This window comes from Marmota flaviventris, chromosome 1, assembly GCF_047511675.1.
Source record: "Marmota flaviventris isolate mMarFla1 chromosome 1, mMarFla1.hap1, whole genome shotgun sequence".
In the NCBI taxonomy this organism is placed as follows: Eukaryota; Metazoa; Chordata; class Mammalia; order Rodentia; family Sciuridae; genus Marmota; species Marmota flaviventris.
The window spans coordinates 59,855,386-59,874,526 of NC_092498.1; the positions used below are offsets into that span (position 1 = coordinate 59,855,386).

The window sequence follows — 19,141 nt, forward strand, 5'->3', positions numbered from 1 at the left end:
ACTTGAGATGATGCAGTCATACAGCCTTAAGCTCACATAGGTGCAGAGATAAGCAAGGGAGAACATACTAGCCCAAGGGATAAGACATTCTAAAAAGCTTACATTAGAGTTTTAGAAATGGAGCTATTGTTTAAATCAGTTGAATAGTATTTTTCTAGCTAACTAGCTAACACAGTCCTAATTTCAAATGCCTCTACAGTCCATAAAATAACATAGATGAGACTAAGTCTTAATATATGATTGCATACATTGTATGAGTAGAGCAAAATGAAGCAGGCTCTTTCTGTACCTGTGAAAGTCAATCTGTGTTAAATACAAATTGATGATTACAACGTTGGAATACAAACCTAGTGTCCTCAAATGTAATAATTTTTAAATTGAAGCTATGAACTTTTGTATAACCCTGAGGGTCTCCTTCCATTTCCATGCAATTTCCCTTCTCTCTCCCTTTCCCTCCCACCTCTCATCCCTGTTTAATGTTAATGAAGTGAGGGGAAAGGGAAAAATAATACAAGGGGGAGAAATGAATGACAGTAGAGGGGGTAGAGAGAGAAGAGGGGAGGGGAGGGGAGGGGGGATAGTAGAGGATAGGAAAGGCAGCAGAACACAACAGACACTAGTATGGCAATATGTAAATCAATGGATGTGTAACTGATGTGATTCTGCAATCTGTATATGGGGTAAAAATGGGAGTTTATAACCCACTTGAATCAAAGTGTGAAATATGATATATCAAGAACTATGTAATGTTTTGAACAACCAACAATAAAAAATTTAAAAAAATATATTAAAAAAATAAATTAAAGCTATGAATTTTTAAATGTTGCTAACGAATTTTCTAATTAAAAAAAAACAGTGTATACTCAAAACATTGGCTGAGTTGTTTGGCTGCTAATTTGTGATCTCTGGTGAAAAATATACTATTGTGACATGGATCAAGGTGTATCTTAGCATTTGCATCTTTAAAAATACATGTCGTTTTTATGACATAGAAATCTGTAGAGGGCTGGGGTTGTAGCTCAGTGGTAGAGCACTTGCCTAGCATGTGTGAGGCACTGGGTTTGATCCTCAGCACCACATAAAAACAAACAAACAAACAAATAAAGGTTAAAAAATTTTTAAAAAGAAATCTTTAGAAATGGTTTTATATCCTTAAACAGTTATAACCTATCAGAAATAACTGGAAATGTGGCATTTCCATGAAATGAAGCTATTTGTGTTTGCCAGAAAACACATTAAAATATTTTGTAATAGTCAACTTTGTGAACTAGAAACAGCTGTGCTTGGAGATGTGTTTGTTAAATCTGTTTAAAATTTTTTTTTCTACTTTGCTTGAGTATGAAAGTTGGCATCGAGTAAAAAAGTTAAAATTATATTGTATGGTTTTCCCTGCTTTTTCAGAAATTAAGATAAGCTGAAGAACCATCCATGTCTCTAAATATAAATTTCTTGTAAAATTTGTAAAAAAAACAAATTTCTTGGAAAATTACTAATTTCTGAATATCCCACCCTTTTCTGAGAAAATTACAGGATAATCTGTTATGTAATTGCCGTGGGTAATAACTATTTTCTGTTACAAGTAAATTGCAGTATTAAAAGAAATTTATAAGACAGCCAACTGATTCATATTAGTATATAAACTAAAAGATTCTGATTAACCACAGGTTTAAATATAACACTTTATAATACCCAATGAGTTATTTTAAAATTCTGTTATCTTGCTCCATAAGAAGTGTTTGTTGGTACTCTAACATTTCAGGCGTTGGATTATCTGCTTTACTAAGGAATTTTTTAATCTTTCTGATTTTTTTTTTTTTTTTTTTTTTTTTTTTTGGTACTGGGGATTGAACTCAGGGGACTTAACCGCTGAGCCTCATCCCCAACCCTTTTTTATTTTATTTTATTATTTTATTTATAGACAGGGTCTCACTCATTTGCTTAGCAACTCATGAAGTTGCTGAGGCTGGCTTTGAACTCGAGATTCCCCTACCTTAGCTGCACCCAGCATCTTTCTGATTCTTAAGTTTGGCCCACCTATCTACTGAAGTTATTTGTATCAAGTAACTATGGGCTTAGTTATGTATCCTGGGACAGGTATATTATGTTGAGTTAAGGGCTATCCCTGGAAAGCAAGCTTTCAGGAGAAAATATTTGATGCTTGTTCATTCCACTCTATGTTTGGGAAGTGTATAATTAAGTTAATGTCATTTTCCCTTTGCTCACACACAGACACAGATACACACCTTTCAGGCTGTTGATGTTGCTTCTGTGACTAATTTTTTAATTTGATGCCCTTGATGATCAATTTGGCCCAATTCACATGTGCATATGGAAAGAAAGCCACACAGAGAGATCTCCTTCAGTGAAGTGGGTGGCTCTTCATAGCACCAACACACATCCTGCTGCATACCAATAGATTCTTCAGACATGTGCTGAGCACTCTCTGTGTGCCATGTACACTGCAAGGTTCTTGGGACCCTAGAACAATCTCTGCCTTCAGAGAGCTTTGTCCCTGGTGGACAGACATGAGCATTTCAATACAGTGGAATGAGTGTTCTCATAGAGGAATGTTTGAGATATAGGGGCCTCAATCATTAAATAGTTTTTTAGTACCTTAGTGTTAGTGTTCTAGAAGCTCCAGGATACATCAAGAAAACAAGAAAGTCAAAGATATTCTGCTCCAGACATTTGCAGAAATCACGAAAAGGCTTATACCAGGGTTCTGATGTGAAGTCTCTATTTATGTGTTAAGTAGTAGTTTTAGTGAATAAATTGGCTTCTATACACAAGCAATAAATTATCTAAAATATGAAATTGAAGAAAATTTTTACTTACAATAGGTTCAGAAAGAAAAATGCTTGGGAATAAATTTAACAAAAAGTCAATGGCTGATCCAAATATGGTGCCAGGATTTAAAGCCTCCTTAGCAGAGAATTAGCGTCAGTGGAATTCAAACACTTCCATTTCTGTTCTGAAGTTCCATTTTATGGTATCAATGCAGAAGTTGAAGTTGCAACTTTCAGTTTTTGTTCTTTTTTAAAGACCACATCTATGTAGCAACAAAAGGCATCATTATCCATCACAGGCTGCCTGCTAGGAAAAGAAGTGGAAGGCACTCCAAGTCACCTCCATGCTAATAAATTGTTATTGATAAATACTGGCAGGATCACTATGAACAGAAGCATCTTCAAAACCTGAAAGTGAAGAGCACCCTATGTCCCCTACCTGAATTTGTCACAGCCTAGAACTGGGGCACACTGAGAGCCCCAACCTGCTGTCCTCTGGATTCACTAATGTTTACAGTGATAGCCTCTCAGGACAGTCAGGGCAGTGACTTTCATCACTTTACAAAGTGAAATAAACAAATGACTGCTGTGCACATCTTCTTCATACATTTGCAACCTTTGCCTGAGAGATGGCCCAAGTTCTATTTTAGGTTTCTCACTACCTAAACCCACTCAGCTCCTTGACATGTGCGTGGAGGTGGGAGGCGCTCTGCATGTGAAGAACTAAAAGCTGATGGGTTAGAGTCACATCAACAGAATTTCGGGGCCTCATGCAAATTCCAACCTCCACCCCAACTCTTCTCATTCCTCTATTGTGACTTTAGTCCTTCCACTTGTTTTAACCTGGCTGTGTTTTCTGACCCCAGTTTTGTTCTGACCCTCATGTGAATGCTCTTCATGGCTTTGGTCATGTTAGGTTCTTTGCTTTTAGTCACTGGTACACCCTTTGAAGTTCTTAAGGAGGTATCTGGATTTAAGTCTGGCTCACTTCCTGTCAAAAATAAGCCAGGATCTTTGAAGGTAGAGATCTATTAAATAAGGGTTAAAATATTGTTAAAAATCCAAATAATTGCAGTTTCAAAAGGACAAATATGTTTTAACAGGAATGACACTTATGGACATGTATGTACATCAGCATGCTTTTAGTTATTTGTACATTTTAAATTATTGTAACTTAACTTTGAAGTTACCCATATAGCTAGGCACCTGCATTGTTCATCCACAATGTCCATTGAATTTGTTACCTTAACTCTTGGGAGGTCCTGTTTGCCTCCTCTGGTCTTCCCCTCACATTCCTGTGGCAGGCCACCAAAGAAGGAACCAGACAGCTGTGGTGAAAGAACAGTCCCAGATCTCTCTGTGCATCCTGTGAACCTTGCCAACCACACAGAAAGGAGAGGAGAAGCTGTGGGCAAGGCAGCCAGTTTTGTACAGCAATTCTCTGCTCTTCTAAGCCCATGTTGTAGCCAAAATACTTTGCTTTATTCCTCTTTTACATTTACCTAGAGTGACAGATACTTAGAATTGAAATGACTGAATAAAAATGTGTTCTTCCAAATATATCCCTAGTTATAAGTTTAAATGAACAACAGTTTAAAGAAAATTATTGAGAATTTACAAGCTGAGTACTAGACCTCAAAGATGAATACAGCAAGGTTCCTATCAAGCATGAAGGGCCATAGACATATTTAAAAATGTTGATAATAATGCACAGTGTATACAATAATAGATGTATCTCAAAATACAAAAACAGAAAGAAGAAATTAATTTTCTCTGGTGGTTTCACTTGAAGGAACCACAGATGGCGACCATGAGATACTTTAAAGGAAGATTGAATGCTCTGAGTAGACAAGAGACAAATTGCAGGTGAAGGCATATAATTGCAAAGACATGATATCATTTACAGACTATATTGATTTTCTATCGCTTCTGTAACAAATCACAACAAATTGAGTATCTTATAACCAATTTTATCATCCAATGACTTTGTAGGTCAGATGTCCAACATTGGACAGATGTCTACCATTGATGTGTGGCCAGAGCTGCATTCTTTAATGGAGGTCCTAGGGGTACTTCCAGTTCTTTACCTTTTCAGCCTCCAGAGACCACTTATATTTCTTGGCTTATGATGACTTTCATCCACATTCAAAGCCAACAATGGTGGGTCAAGGACTTCCTTCATCTCAAGTCTTTCCTCCTTCATTTTCATTTCTCAAACCCAACCAAGAAAAATTTTTTGCTTCTAATGACTTATTTAATTAGATTGGACCCTTCCAGATAGTCCATAATATCTCACTTCTCAAGATCCACACTCTTAATCACATCTGCAGAAACCTCTTTGCCCTATAAAGTAACACATCCACAGGTTTCAGGGATTAGGCATGGACATATTTGTGTTAGCATTAATCTACCCTCCATAGGATCTGCAGTTGGTATTACAGAGCTGAAATGGTCATGGGAGACTGGGGAGGGTGGGACAGCTGCTGGATAAGGAAGACCTTTTGTAGACCATGTAAGGAATCTAGGCTCCATCTTGAAGGGATGGGATCTTTGAAGAGTTTTAAGCAAGATGAGAATTGGGTTTGGATAGAGTAGTCTGCTGGTAGCACATAGGACAGACTCAAGAGGGATAAGACCTAAAGCCCAGGAAGTTGACTACTGCCAAAGTCTCAACAAGAAATGATAAGGATATGTGCACGGCACATTATGGATTATTCATTCTATGAAACTATCTGACAATATGTAATTCAACAGAATCTATAGATGAAATGCCCTGTAATACAAATTTCCCTCTAACAAATGTTCACCGGCGCTGGGCCTAGAAGGCATTTCGTGTCTTACATGGTCTCTGCCCAAATAAAGTCCTATAGGGCTTGTTCTATGACATTTATCCTACAAACCCTTCTGTTTGGGAATCATCAGGATGTAGGTGGTAGTTTAGACTGTGAGACTAAGTAAGGGATCCTAGGGAAAATAAGTTATTTAAAAAGAGAAACGGAATGAGGGCCAAATCCTTGAGAACACAACCTTTAAAGGGAGGGTCAGGAAAGAAAATAAGAATAAGGAAAGACTGGTAATGTATGTCAGAAACCAGAGGAGGGGGGCTTCCAGAAATAATTAAATGTAGTAAGTCAATAGTAATAAATATCACAAAATGTTTAAGTAAGATAAGGCCAGAGAAATATTATTTGAATTTAATAATTAAAAGGTACAGGACCTCCATTTGCAACCAATATGGAATAATAGAAACCATATTTACCTCCTACCTTAACTAAAAAAATGGATCAAATTATATTAAATATTCTTTTTCAGAATTTTAACCACAGACCACACAGCACAATGATGCCTGGAGAGGAGGGAAATAAGGAAGGGAAACCCATAATTGCCTATCTTACTTCCCAGATTTTCTGAGTTATAGTATACAGAGGGAAACAGAGGCAGGTGGTCTTGTTGATGATTTCAGAAGACAGAGTTTAGAGTTCAGACAGGCCAAGTTGACTAAATGACACAGTTAAGAAGAAAGAGCTCCATAAATAGCTCCAGATATTTATAGAGGATTTCCTGAATATTGATCAAGGCATGCATGTAGGGATACTGCTCAGGCTGGGGGAAGAACTTCCAGAAAGTGGAACTCACGCAGGGCCAGCAATAGGTCATGTTCCTACCAACCCAAATAGAAACCTCCTAGCATGTGGGGGAATTCAGTAAGAGTGTGCATTCAGCAGGAGGACCAAAGTATTGCTACACATAAGATTGTTCTGGACCTCTTAAACAAATGTTTAAAGCAAACCTTGAAAGGATCCAACTGTTACCAAGTTACCTGTGTGAGAACTGACTGAAAAGGAGACAGAAAAGGGGTAATTAGATGGGAGCATAATTTCCAGGGTATATTTTATTTTGCTTATTATTATTTTTTCCAGTACTGGGGATTGACCTCAGGGCCTTGCACATGCTAAGCAAACTACCATAGAACTACATCTTAGCTCTTATTTTTATTTTGAGACGGAAGCTCATTAAGTTCCCCACATTGGCCTAAAATGTGATCCTCCTGCCTCAGCCTTCCAGGTATCTGGGATTACAGATGTGTACCACCACCACTGGCTCATGTTTTTTAAATGAGAAAGATGAGCAAATTTGGTCTGGGGTTGTGGCTTAGCGGTAGAGCACTCATCTAGCACATGCAAGGTCCTGGGTTCGATCCTCAGCACCACATAAAAATAAATAAATAAATAAAGGTATTATGTCCAACTATACCTAAAAAATAAATATAAAAAAAGATATGAGCAAATTTATAGGTTGAGGATAATAATAAAATAGCTGATAATGACTAATCCCGTATTTGTGTACTAAGATATTATATACCTACTATACATATATTTATTTGTTCACTATTGTCTTATGAAATAGGAACTATTTTTATCTCCTTTACAACTGAATAAACTGAGGCATGGACTGGTTAAATATTATTCAATATTATGTAGTTAAAAAGTAGCAGAGCTAGAATTCAAACCAAAGTCCACTTGTCATGAACTTGACTACTCTGAGCCAGCAAAAAGGGAAAAGTAGAGATTATAGAGGAGAGAAACTATAATGGATGATTTGCCATCTTAGAAAGGGGTAGGAGAGTATGTGAGAGCAAGTGGATGGGTTGGCCATAATCAAGAAAAAAGAAATACTTAATTTTTGAGATGTGGGGAAAGAAGTTACTGGAAGGTGGTGCTATTAAATAGGTCCGTTGATATTGGGGATGAGTTCAGGTGGCCCAGGTTTTTCGGGTGAATGAGAAAACAAAATTTGATATACAACTAAAGAAAATCTCAAAGGAGTCGTGAGAGCCCAGTTGTGTTTGGAAGCCATTTCAAATGGCTGTGTTGTTTATTTCTAGCAGTAAAAGGAAGGAGGTGAAGAGTGAGAGGGAAATGAAGGTAGTAAGGATTTGTGCTTTCAAGGTTGTTATATCTATGAGATCAAACCAGTAGATAATGTCAAAGAGGCCAGAAGAGACAGGCTAACAACCACAGCCACCTTTGAAAGGGCCAGCTCCCCTGCCCAGGCCCACATGAACACCTAATTATTTCCTCATATGACCCCCTTGTAGATAAGCTCACTTGTTAAAAAAGCTCTTACTGAGCTGTTCCTTTCCTTGGAATGTCCTAGAATTTCCATTTTTGAAATTTTTTCCATATTATTCCATGTCATCCATGAATCATGAACTCTTGTTAAACTTTCAGCTCTAGTGTAAATGTTTCCTTCGAGTCACAGTTACCAAAAAGGCAGTTCAGTAACACAAGCATCTATTGTGAAACCGTATTTATGAACTTTTGACTTTATATCTAACCTTTTGTTGTGTATACTCTTTGACCATTTAGATTGGCCTTTATGCTGTATTCCTTAGATTCTGCATTTTTAAAACATGACAAATTTGGTTGCCTAACTTGTATCATGCAGTATGAACACACAACCATTTTTTTCCATGTCTACACTATGTATGAGTGAAGCATTTCCATATTAGCACCAAATCTGGAGTTTCTAACCAGGGGCAGACCTGCTTTCAGACAGTTGGCAACTTGACAAAAAAAAAAAAAAAGGTTATTCTGAAGAACCAGATTATGATTTTTTTATATTTTTTAAGGAGGAAAATTCACTCTTCATAGTTTGGTTTTTACCATTTTCTCTTTAAAATGTTTGTGTTTATTAGAGGATGCCCAAATAACAGCTTATTAGTCTTATTTCTAAACATCTGTGACATTTCTGATTTGGGCAGAAATTGCAAAAACAAATAAGATGTTTTGCCCCATCAGCTTTCTTGGCCTTTGAGACATCAAAGACCATTGGAATGATGGGGACACCAAACAGAAAAGGAAACGTGTAGATATTCTGCTTTGTTATGGTCATAAAACATGCTAACATGCCTTGATGGCCCACCTGCCATTACATTTCAGACCTTTAATTTAAAGCTGGGACCCCATTTATAGGAAATAAAGCTGAGCAGTCCCTAAGTCAGAGCTATAATCTAGTTGTATCTGTCATTTGTATCAGATTCCAGTACCTTCCCGCCCCAAATTCTGCTCTATTCCCTATTGTGTAAAGCAATCATTTTCAAGCATATTTTAATAAACATTATTGACAGCAATACCTATTGTGTTACCAAACTATTAGGAAATAGAAACAAACAAAAATAAAAACATGAAAGCAATACATACTTACCACCCAGAAAGCACCATTTTAACACCTTAGCTCTTATCCTCTGGATCTCTGTATGTTCACATACTCATATGTAGAAGATCATACTCTATACACAGTACTTGCTTTCTGGCCCAGATGTGTCAGCTTCACTTTGTATCTTCCCTGTGTCAGACCTAGATTCAGTCATTTCTCTGACACTTGCTGGTTTCTTTTAATGGAGGTATAAAAGACCACAATCATATTAAAGACCACAGTGGGGATGTTAGGGACTGTTCATTGTTGCTAATGTGGCATTGTTTTTAGGCCATTTTAATGAACAAAGCTAAGCTGGTTTGGTTTGGTTTTGGATTATGAGTTCATACTAGTATTTGCAGTTCAGTTTTAACTTTACAGTGTTTTCACTAATTTCTTTGATTTTACAATTGTATATCTTTTACACTGAAAATCTTAATTTCTAACAATTTACATTTAAAAGTTTGTTTTTTTTAGTTAGAATGTCCATACCACAAAATTCACTCTTGTTTTCAATGGTCTTTAATATATACAATCATGAAATCACCATGTTCTAATTTTAGAATATTTCCATTATGCAAAAATAAATCTGCCAAGAGAGGTGGCATGTGCCACCTTAATCCCAGCAGCTTGGCAGGCTGGGATGATTGTGAGTTCAAAGCCAGCCTCAGCAAAAGCAAGGTGCTAAGCAACTCAGTGAGACCCTGTCTCTAAATAAAATATAGAATAGGGCTGGGGATATGGCTCAGTGGTCAAGTGCCCCTGACTTCAATCCCTGGTACCCCCCTAAATTTAAATAAATAAATATATCCTACACCCATTAAGTCACTCCATTCTCCATAGCCACTATGTCTATGGGCAGCCATTAAATCTACTTCTGTCTCTATAGATTTGCTTATTCTGTATAGGCATTTGTACATAGATACTGTACAATAGGCTTTGTACTATATGTGGCCTTTTGTGAATGACCTCTTTTCATTAACATATAATGATTTCAAGGTTCAGTCAGTTGTAGCAGGTATCAAGACTCCATTCCCTTTTATGGCAGAATAATGTTCTTTTGTGTGGATATACAACATTTCATTTGTCCCTTCATAAATTGATGGGCTTTTAGCTTGTTTCCTTTTTTATTATTTTAAGTGATTCCAAGTTTTTGTGTAAGCATGTACTTGAAATTTGCTTGGATACACTCTTTTTCATGTAGATTTGACGTATTATCTGATGTGACTTACTTTCAGCCTAAAGAACTTGCTTTAATATTTCTTACAAGGCAAATCTGTCAGCAATGATTCTCTCCACTGTGGTTTGTCCTAGAATGTCTTTATTTCTTCTTTACTTTTGAGAATACTTTTGATGTATAGATTCTTGATTGACAATTTTTGTTTTTATCTTTCATTCTGAGTATGTCATCCATCTGCTTTCCACCCTCCATTGTTTTGGACGAAAAGTTACCTATTATTCTTAAACTGATTTCCTTGTAAATAATGGACTGGTTTTTTTTGTTTTGTTTTGTTTTAGTTCCTGTTTTTTTGTTTTGTTTTTGGGGGGTGTTGTTTCCTGTTCATTTTTGTTTTTCTTGATTTCAAGATTTTAATCTTTACTTTCAATAGTATCACTGTGATGGGTCTGGGTGTAAATATCTTCTTTTTTATCCTATTCAGATATTCATTGAGTTATATCCCTATTTGGAACTCGTTGAGTTCTTAGATATATAGATTAATGTTTTTCATCACTTGAAAAGTTTTTCATCATTTGAAAAGTTTTTATTCAAGTATCTTCTGTCCTCTTTCTCAACAGTTCTTCCATTCTACATAACCGGTGGACCTTATGGTGTCCTTGACTTCTGGAAGGATCTGCTCATGGGTTTTCATGTTTTTTTCTTTTTTTTTTTTCAAATGATATAACCTCTACTGATCTGTCTTCAAGTTCACTAATTCTTTTGCCTGCTCAAATCTATTGTTGAGTTCCTCCGGTGAAATTTTCAATTATTATAATTTTCAATTGATGAATTTCAATTTAAACATTTTAAAAATTCCTGTTTATTGATGTTCTCTATTTGATAAATTATCATCATACTGCTTTCATTCTTCAAACATTATTTATAATAAGTTCTTTGAAATCTCTGTTAAATCTGACATCCATATCCTCCCAAGGCAATTTCTGTTTCTTTACATTTTTTTCTGTGTAGGAGATCATACTTTGTTTCTTTGCATGTCTTATAAATTTTTATTAAAAATTGTAAATTTTTTACAATATATTGTAACAACTCTGGATTCTGATCCTCCTGGGTTTGTTGTATTGACATTTTGCTTTTGTTATTGTTCATATGTTCACTTGTTCAGTCATTTGGCCAAACTAATTCTGTAAATTGTGTTTCTTCCCTAGTATGCAGTCTCTGATATTCCTGCTCAAATGTTTTTTCCTTATTATTTTTAAGCTTGACTTTCTGGGAGCTGCTGCTGGATTACTATAGCCTAGTGGCTAGGTACTGATTGGTCAGGGGTTGTGCTTAAGTTCCCTGAGCCTGTAAGGTTTTCATCCTTTTCCATGTGGCTTGGGGACCACCCTGAAAGTTCAGGGAGTGTACCTATCTGCCTCACTTTAACACAGGGACTGGTAGAGTAGAAAACCCTCTCTGGTCATGCCTCTGGCTTTTCCATAGCTTCTTGGTTCACCATTATTGAGTAAATTTTAGTGGGGCTTTTTTGACCATCTCTCTCCTTGAGTTCTCTGTTATATTTCTGCTGGTCCGCCTTTACTGACATCACAAAGATATTAGCTTCCTCTTTTACCTCTTGTTATATCTATTATTTTTGATAATGCTCTGGTCCATGGATATTGTAAACTATGTTCCTAATAAAACCAAAGGTAGGGCTGCAGAGCTGTTAATATTCACAACGTGCCCAGCCTCCAGCCTTCTCTGTTACTGAGCAGGAACTTTCTTGTTTGCCCTGTCAAGAATTCTTCCTGTAGAACAGGACATTTGGGAGTGGGAATAGGTACTACCAAGCAGCTGCAGCTGCCCACCTGGTAAAACTTTTCCAGCATACTAAACCAAGAGCGGGTGGATGAGTGCTACTGTTTTCTAGGGCTATCCTGCCCACCTAGAGTAGATCTTGAGCAATAGAAAACTATCAAACCTGCCTGAAACAGTTCTTGGGCAACATGGAGCTCTAGGGGTAATGGATGCAGTTCATGGTTCAAATGCCACAGTTTCTCAGTGAATAAATGCTTCTCCATTTCTTGCAAACCCTTAGGTCAAATTTCAGAGGTTTTAAATTGTTGTCTTAGCTTATTTTGATGAGTTCAATCAATATGCCTTTGAGGGAGGGATTCTTTGAGTTCTTCACACCACCATTCTAGCACTCCTGATCTCTGGAAGTGGTTTATAATTTATAATTTTACTTATTTGCTTTAACTTACAATATAAAGAAAATAATTGCAAAAAATAAAGGCACAAAGAATCAAATAGTTATTAACAATAAAACTACTGAATGTAGGTGAAGTATTCTGTCATTTCTTCTCTCTTCAAACTGATTTACCTAATGGTGGGGCCTATGTCATATTCATTTCTGTTTCTCTTATGCAAGGGAACAGTAGATAGGAGGTAATGGTTTTTGCATCTTAAGAACAAACTAAAGACTGTATGTATTTTAAAACATATAAATCCATAGTTAACTTACCCACTGGTTAGATGCTGGCCAGCTGGCTAGTTATAAGGCTGGCCCCTACTTCATAGTACATACACATATATATTAACATACACTTGCATGCTTACCTTTGCCTAAACTTCCCCAGAAATCTTTCACCATAGGCAAATTATTAATAGTATTTATGTACTTTTTACTTACAAGACTTTGAAGGCACAACATCCTTTCAGAAACCAGTGAAAATGTCTGAGTCCTGAAATAAGTTATACAATGCCTCAAAAATACAGGGAAAAAAATGTAGAACCAAAATAAATGTGCTTAATTAAATGTCTATAAAATGTGACACTGTCAGTTTACCAAAGTAACTCAGTTAAAATGTATGTATAAATTATGATTTAAGGTGGCATTTGAATGTATTTTAAACCTTTAAAAGGTCTTTAAGATCCTGTTCACCCTTTTTCATCCATGGATTTAAAAAAATGAGGACTGTGGGAGTGGAACCCAGGCCCTCATGAAAGATCTCTAACATTTTCACAAAGAAGCGATAGTTCCAGTGTATTTAACATTTTCAACCCTGATTTGGATAGAGAGACCAGTTGCCTCACTGTGTAGACTCTTTGTGTTTTGTCAGTTACTTTTATTCACTTGCTAATGACTGTAAACAATTTATTGAGCACCTGGAATATGAAGAACAAGGTGTCCAAAACCCCTTCCTTTAGGGACTTATAACCATGTGTTAATTGCAAAAATAAAGGCACAAAGAATCAAACAGTTATTAAAAATAAAAAATTAAATTCATTATTAAAGAATGTAGGTGTTATATTTTATAAAGTACAGAGTTTGGGCTGAAGGAGATTTGGAAGTGAGAAAAGGCCTTTTCATAAATTGATATTTAGCCTGAGGCATGAATAAAAAGTTGAAATGAAATAGGAGAAAAGTGAAGAATGGCTAATTCAGAGACATTAGAAAAGGAAAGAGATCTATGCATCATCTGTGGCGGGGGTGGGGGGGGGGGGAAGGCAGCCAGTGTGGCAGAAGCACTGTGAGCTTGAAGAGGATGCTGTGGAAGGAGAGGCAGAGAGGAAGGCAGGGTCATGCAGGGCCTCAGGATCTTGAATATCATGAATCTTGAATTTTATTCCACTTAAAGTTTTGAGCACCCAGCAAAACAGACCTTGTTTGATTTTTAAAAAGATCTCTGTGGAAAGTAGATGGGTGGGGTTCCTGAGTGGAAGAAGGCACAGGGGGAGTTAGGGAGGCAGTTAAATTTCATACTAGTCTAGTTGAGAGATGATGTGTCTTGGACTGGTGGATTTAGAGAAAGGGAGGAAGTGGATGGATTCAAGCAATATTGAAAACACAAATCTTTTCTTTTTAATTTTTAGTTGTTGAGAGACCTTTATTTTATTTATTTATATGTGGTGCTGAGAATCAAACCCAGTGCCTCACACATGCCAGGCAAGTGCACTACTGCTGAGCCCCAGCCCCAGCCCCTAGTTCTGCTTTTTGATACTATGTCAGTAACAGTTTAAAGTGAAACCTAATTCAAAATACTCATTGTGTTGTGGTTTTAATAAGGTAAAACTTTGGTGTTTAATTTTTATGATGTTATTAACTAATTATCATGCTATTCAGAGAGCAAGTCAATTTTTTTTTACCAGAAATAAAAGAAGGAATAAACTAACACCTCTGTATATATTGTATAGTTTCCTTTCTGCTTTGACACTAGAGGCAGAAGCATTCATCAGGTTAGGACGGTGATGTTGGGTTTTTTGACCTAGAAAAACCTGTTTTAAATCCTGCCTCTGTCTCAATTAGCATTTTACCTGTAACTTTGGACAAATTATTTAACTCTTCAAAACTTTAGTTTCAAATGGAGATAATAATCCCTATCTCATAAAATATTTTTGAGAATGAATAATTTATTCATAATAGGTACTTAATCATTGCTTCACTCAATTTACAAATGGTCATCCTAGTAATATATAATATTCAGGTTGTTTACTAATCCTAGAAATATACTTCTAGAGCTAAAGAATTTCATTCAGTTATTTCACTTTCCAGATGAAGAAGTCATAGCCTGGAGAGTCAAAAAGATTTGTCCAAGAATAAAGAGACTAGAGGCAGAATAGAACTATTTTCTCTAAATACCTTATATCTTTAGAGTAAGCTATATTGCCTCATGTGTACCCTCTCAGATGTTTAACTGAAAGATTTTGTAAGATATTCATATGTCACTTTATTTCCTGCTTAAACATGAGGGGGGTGATGGCTAATGGTGACCTTATGTTCTCTTTGCTAGTTACATGCCATGGGAAAAATTCCTGGAACCAGAATGGCAGAATTAAAAGCCAAGTACACCTTGCTGCATGACACCGTGATGAGGTAAGCTCTTTACCAATGTGGAGGTGTCTTTTATCATATCTATATTTCTTACCTGTAACAGGACTTATCTTTGTGTTCAAAGATAGTATCCCTAAAGCTGGACCCTGAGACACGGATTGAGTTCAAGTAGTTTGAGAAATGACTCAAAAAAGCATCATGGGAGAGTGGGGAAGTGAGACTGGGAAAGGAGTTTAGTTGGGGTGGGTCATTCTGTGGGTTTTACACTGTGGGCAACTGGGGTGTAATCTCACAGAGGACTTTCTGAGTGACTATGAAGAATGCACCTCAGAATCTGCCACTGAGGGATAACAAAACTGGAATATTTACCACCAGTTTTTCTATCCCTCATTGATTAAGGATTGTTCCCAGTGATATTTGCTCCTGGAACTTCTAGCTTTCCCTTGGAGAAGTCAAGCAAGCTTCTATAGCTAGAGATAGAGGTACCCAAGTGATTTCTGGTGATACTGAAGCTTGGGACAAGGGGATTTTGGTGGCATGCTGACAGCATATGCTGCAGAACACTCCTGTGGGACTCCTGCCCACCTCTCCTCACCACTCAGCGATATAGATTCTATGATGGCCCCAGCCTACATCTGCCAAGATGCCTGTCTTTACTTCTCACCTCTTCCTCCTATGCTAGGCTACTCGCCTTAGTCAAGACCAGGTCAGCAGCAGGCCAGAAGCTTCCATAGAATGATGATTCAGTAGCTTTTCCATGTACCTGCTATTAGGCACTGGGAATCAAGGGGGTAGGGGAGTAGAGAAACAAGGAGAGGAACAAATCTGCTGCTGTTTCTTAACACTCATAAGCCACCTCCTTCCTTTCCTCTCCTCCTGCCTCAGAGCCTTGTATGATAAATTCATCAAAAGCACCATCCCCCCAGTCCCCAGCCATCCTCTTCTGACAATCCCCAACCAATGCCCCTAGTTCTTAACATGCCCAGGTCTTATGTCTGTAGGGTACTTTGAGGGTGGAAGCATGAGGGAAGAGTGAATGGCTGGGAGAAGAGCAGGCCCGCATCCCTGTGCAAACTTCACTTGCACCCCACTCCATACTAACTCAGCTCTATTCAGGAAGCCCCCAGCCTTGGCTCCTCTCCCCAGTACCTCATGGAGAATCCATTCCCCCAGAGTTGGCACTGCCTGCCAGTAAGTTGTTCTCAAGACTCGGGAATTTGGAGGCTGTAGGTAAAAAATCTGGAGACATCTTCTTCAACATACCTCAACTACTTTACTGGTAGAAGACTCTGCAGATGTCAGGGCATCCCTCCTTGTATCTTTTTGAAGATACAAGGATATTGCAGAGTTATTTGTGCTCTGGATAGCTCTTATTTGGAGCCAGAGGAGTTTGCAGGGTTTAATGATTTGACTTCCCCAAATGGCCGCTGCCCCCAAACTCAGATCCCTGGGCCCTAGTGACAAATATCAATGTAGGAGCAAGGCTGTGGTGTTATTTCTTCCTGCTTCCAGGTCATGTTACAAAATAGTTACTTCCCTTCTGCTACCCACATTTTACCTCCTCTTGACCTGTAAGTTTCCTCTCTCTCCATTGTAAACACCAACCACTCTATCCTATGCCCACTGCTTGAAGGGTCTTTAAAGGCATGAAGACAATACACTCTCTGCTTTTGTGCTAGGGTTGCAGCAGGCAGGTATAGACTGGAGGTACCAAATTGAAACTGATTGAGTTTTCCATAAACACCACATTATAAAAGTTGTTAAATTCTCTCCTACAGACACAAAAATATATTTCTGCTGAAATATATTCAAGAATTTATGGATGAATTGTCATTTCCATTCTGACTAGAACCCAAACACCACATTGTCCTCCTCTACTCTTTGGGCAAACATACACTGTGGCCAAATCCAATACTTTATAGTCTAGTAATTGAAGTCTGTCTTATTAAGAGCAGATAACTTTAGATTCACTGAGTATATGAGCATGCAAGGAAATTGAATTATAAGAGAATAACCCCAGTAACTATGTAGTAGAGTGCTTTCCTTGTATGTGTGAGTCCTTGGTTTGATCCCCAGAACCAAAAAAAAGTCTAAATTTCATTAGTGGAATTTATATATGTGTTTTCACCATAGCTGTAGTGAGTTATTATTTAGCACCCAACAAAGTGCCTGGAACATATTCTGCTAATAGCAAATTTTTTTTTTTTTTTTTTGGATGCCATTAGGCACTTGACATATTAAAGCCTAGGAAATGGGTGGAGCTGATAGCTTGAGCTGAGACAGCCTTGATCAAATTATGGGGCACTCTGCAAATGAGCTAAAACCTGAAGATGGTGGAGAACACACACCCAAAGAGAACACTGACTCTAAAACAGGAAATGGTCAGGCCTTGCCCCTGAATAGGTTTGGGTAGCTAATGTGAGGGTTTCTCAGAAAGATAAGTCATGTTTGATGATAAAACTGGTGAGTTCTAGAAGGTTCTGTGGATTTGACCAAGTACAATTTCTATATCCATCCAGATCTGCCTCTATGTCCACCCTTTCCAAATTGAGCCGAGGGCATAGAATATAATTGGAGTAATAGGAATCTCCTTTTCTGTGGTGTTCAAGTATGGTTTTGGACAGGCTTCAGGGTTAAGATTTTAAAAATCCATAATTTTTGTCCATAACTTTACAGGGGAATTTTTCTTCCTACTTTCCTTGTAAAGTGCCATTACAAGTTTGTTTCTTCCTAAGAGGGCAAAGATCTTCCTATAATCAAGTCAGGAGAACTCAAGAAAGCCAGATTGCTGGGGCAGTTCAAGGGACTGCCCTCATTCCCCCCCTTCCTTGGAAGTCTTGGCATTCTTCAAAGTCAGAGGAAATGTGCATAATCCCATTGAATTTAGTCTTTTCTCTGTCAGTCTCCCATTGTCTGGATCTAGACCCCAGTGGTAGGACTTGTCAGCAGGCATTCCAGTTACCAATTCCCTCTGCTGCATGGTGAGCAACTTGAGGTCAGCAGCTGAGCCTTATTCACCTGAGCATGGAGTGCAGTATTTGGCCCCCAAATAATACTGAGGTGAACTGAACCCAAGAATGGGAGCAGCTCCATGCCTCCCACAGGAGCAACCAAGGGTATGTAGGGCGTACCTTTCTCATTGTGCAAATCTGTCTTCCTGGAACCCAGCACCCAAGAGTCAGAGGTCCAGCTGCTACAGAATGCCAAAAATTTTACTGAGCAAATACAACAGCAGCAGTTTCACCTGCAGCAAGCTGATAGTTTCCCAGACGCATTCTCCACTGAGGTCTCCAAGATGAGAGAACAGCTGCTCAAGTATCAAAATGAATATAACGCAGTGAAGGAAAGAGAGTACCATAATCAGTACAGACTAAACAGGTAAGTGCTCAGTTCCCTCAAGCGCACTGAAAACAGATAAGAGCAAAGCTGTTTGCACAGAAATAAGAAAAATTAGAAAGTAATTTTAGGTACAAAGAGAAGTACCTATCATATGTTGACAGTTATAAGCTCAGTTCTTTCCTTGCTCCCTTGGAGTGAGCAGTCTCTGAACAAAAGGGGTACACAACTGACATCTAGGAAAAATTACTCAGGTGGTGGAGATCCTGTTTTTTTGGGTTTTTTTTGTTTTTTTTTTTTTAATGTATGTCAGGAAATCCATAGCTCTGGAAGCTACAGCCAAAAACTACACTCCACAGAACAAGCACTTGGCACGCCCTTCCCTCTCCTTACCCTGACTGTGATGCCTCATTCTTATCCCCAGAAGTGTGGGTCCCTGGATCACTTTTCCTGTGGGAGCACTTCTCCCCACATGTTCTTTCCAAACAAGCCTGTGTGAGCCCAGGGTCCCACATGGCTCACTCTGTCCTAATACAGCAAGCAACAGGGCCCAAGGATTCAACCTTCATCTCCCCATCTGAAACTGTTCCTTAGGGCCGAGGAAGAACGTTACATCCTTTTGGAAGACATATTTATTTATCCCAATCTAGAGAATGTCATTTTATGAACTAAAAAAGAAATCTGTCACTAGAAGAGCAAATGTTATTTCCAAAATCTCTTAACACTCCTCCTGTGGAGTAGCAAGTGGGTAGAAGAGCTACCATTTAGGTTGAATTTCAAAATTATGGCAGTTCTGGTTTTGAGCCATGGTACACTGTGTGCTGTGCC

General features: G+C 37.9%; 1 protein-coding gene across 4 annotated transcripts in view; it reads left to right on the forward strand.

Moving 5' to 3' along the window:
- The window catches only part of Ccdc146 (coiled-coil domain containing 146), a 131,419-nt gene that overhangs the window by 70,395 nt on the left and 41,883 nt on the right, over positions 1 to 19,141 (forward strand). For all 4 annotated transcript variants that reach the window (XM_071613372.1, XM_071613369.1, XM_071613368.1 and 1 more), the window contains 2 exons: positions 14,937 to 15,019; positions 18,146 to 18,355. In XM_071613372.1, coding sequence (XP_071469473.1) covers positions 14,937 to 15,019; positions 18,146 to 18,355 — 293 coding nt within the window. The remainder of the gene's footprint in view (positions 1 to 14,936; positions 15,020 to 18,145; positions 18,356 to 19,141) is intronic.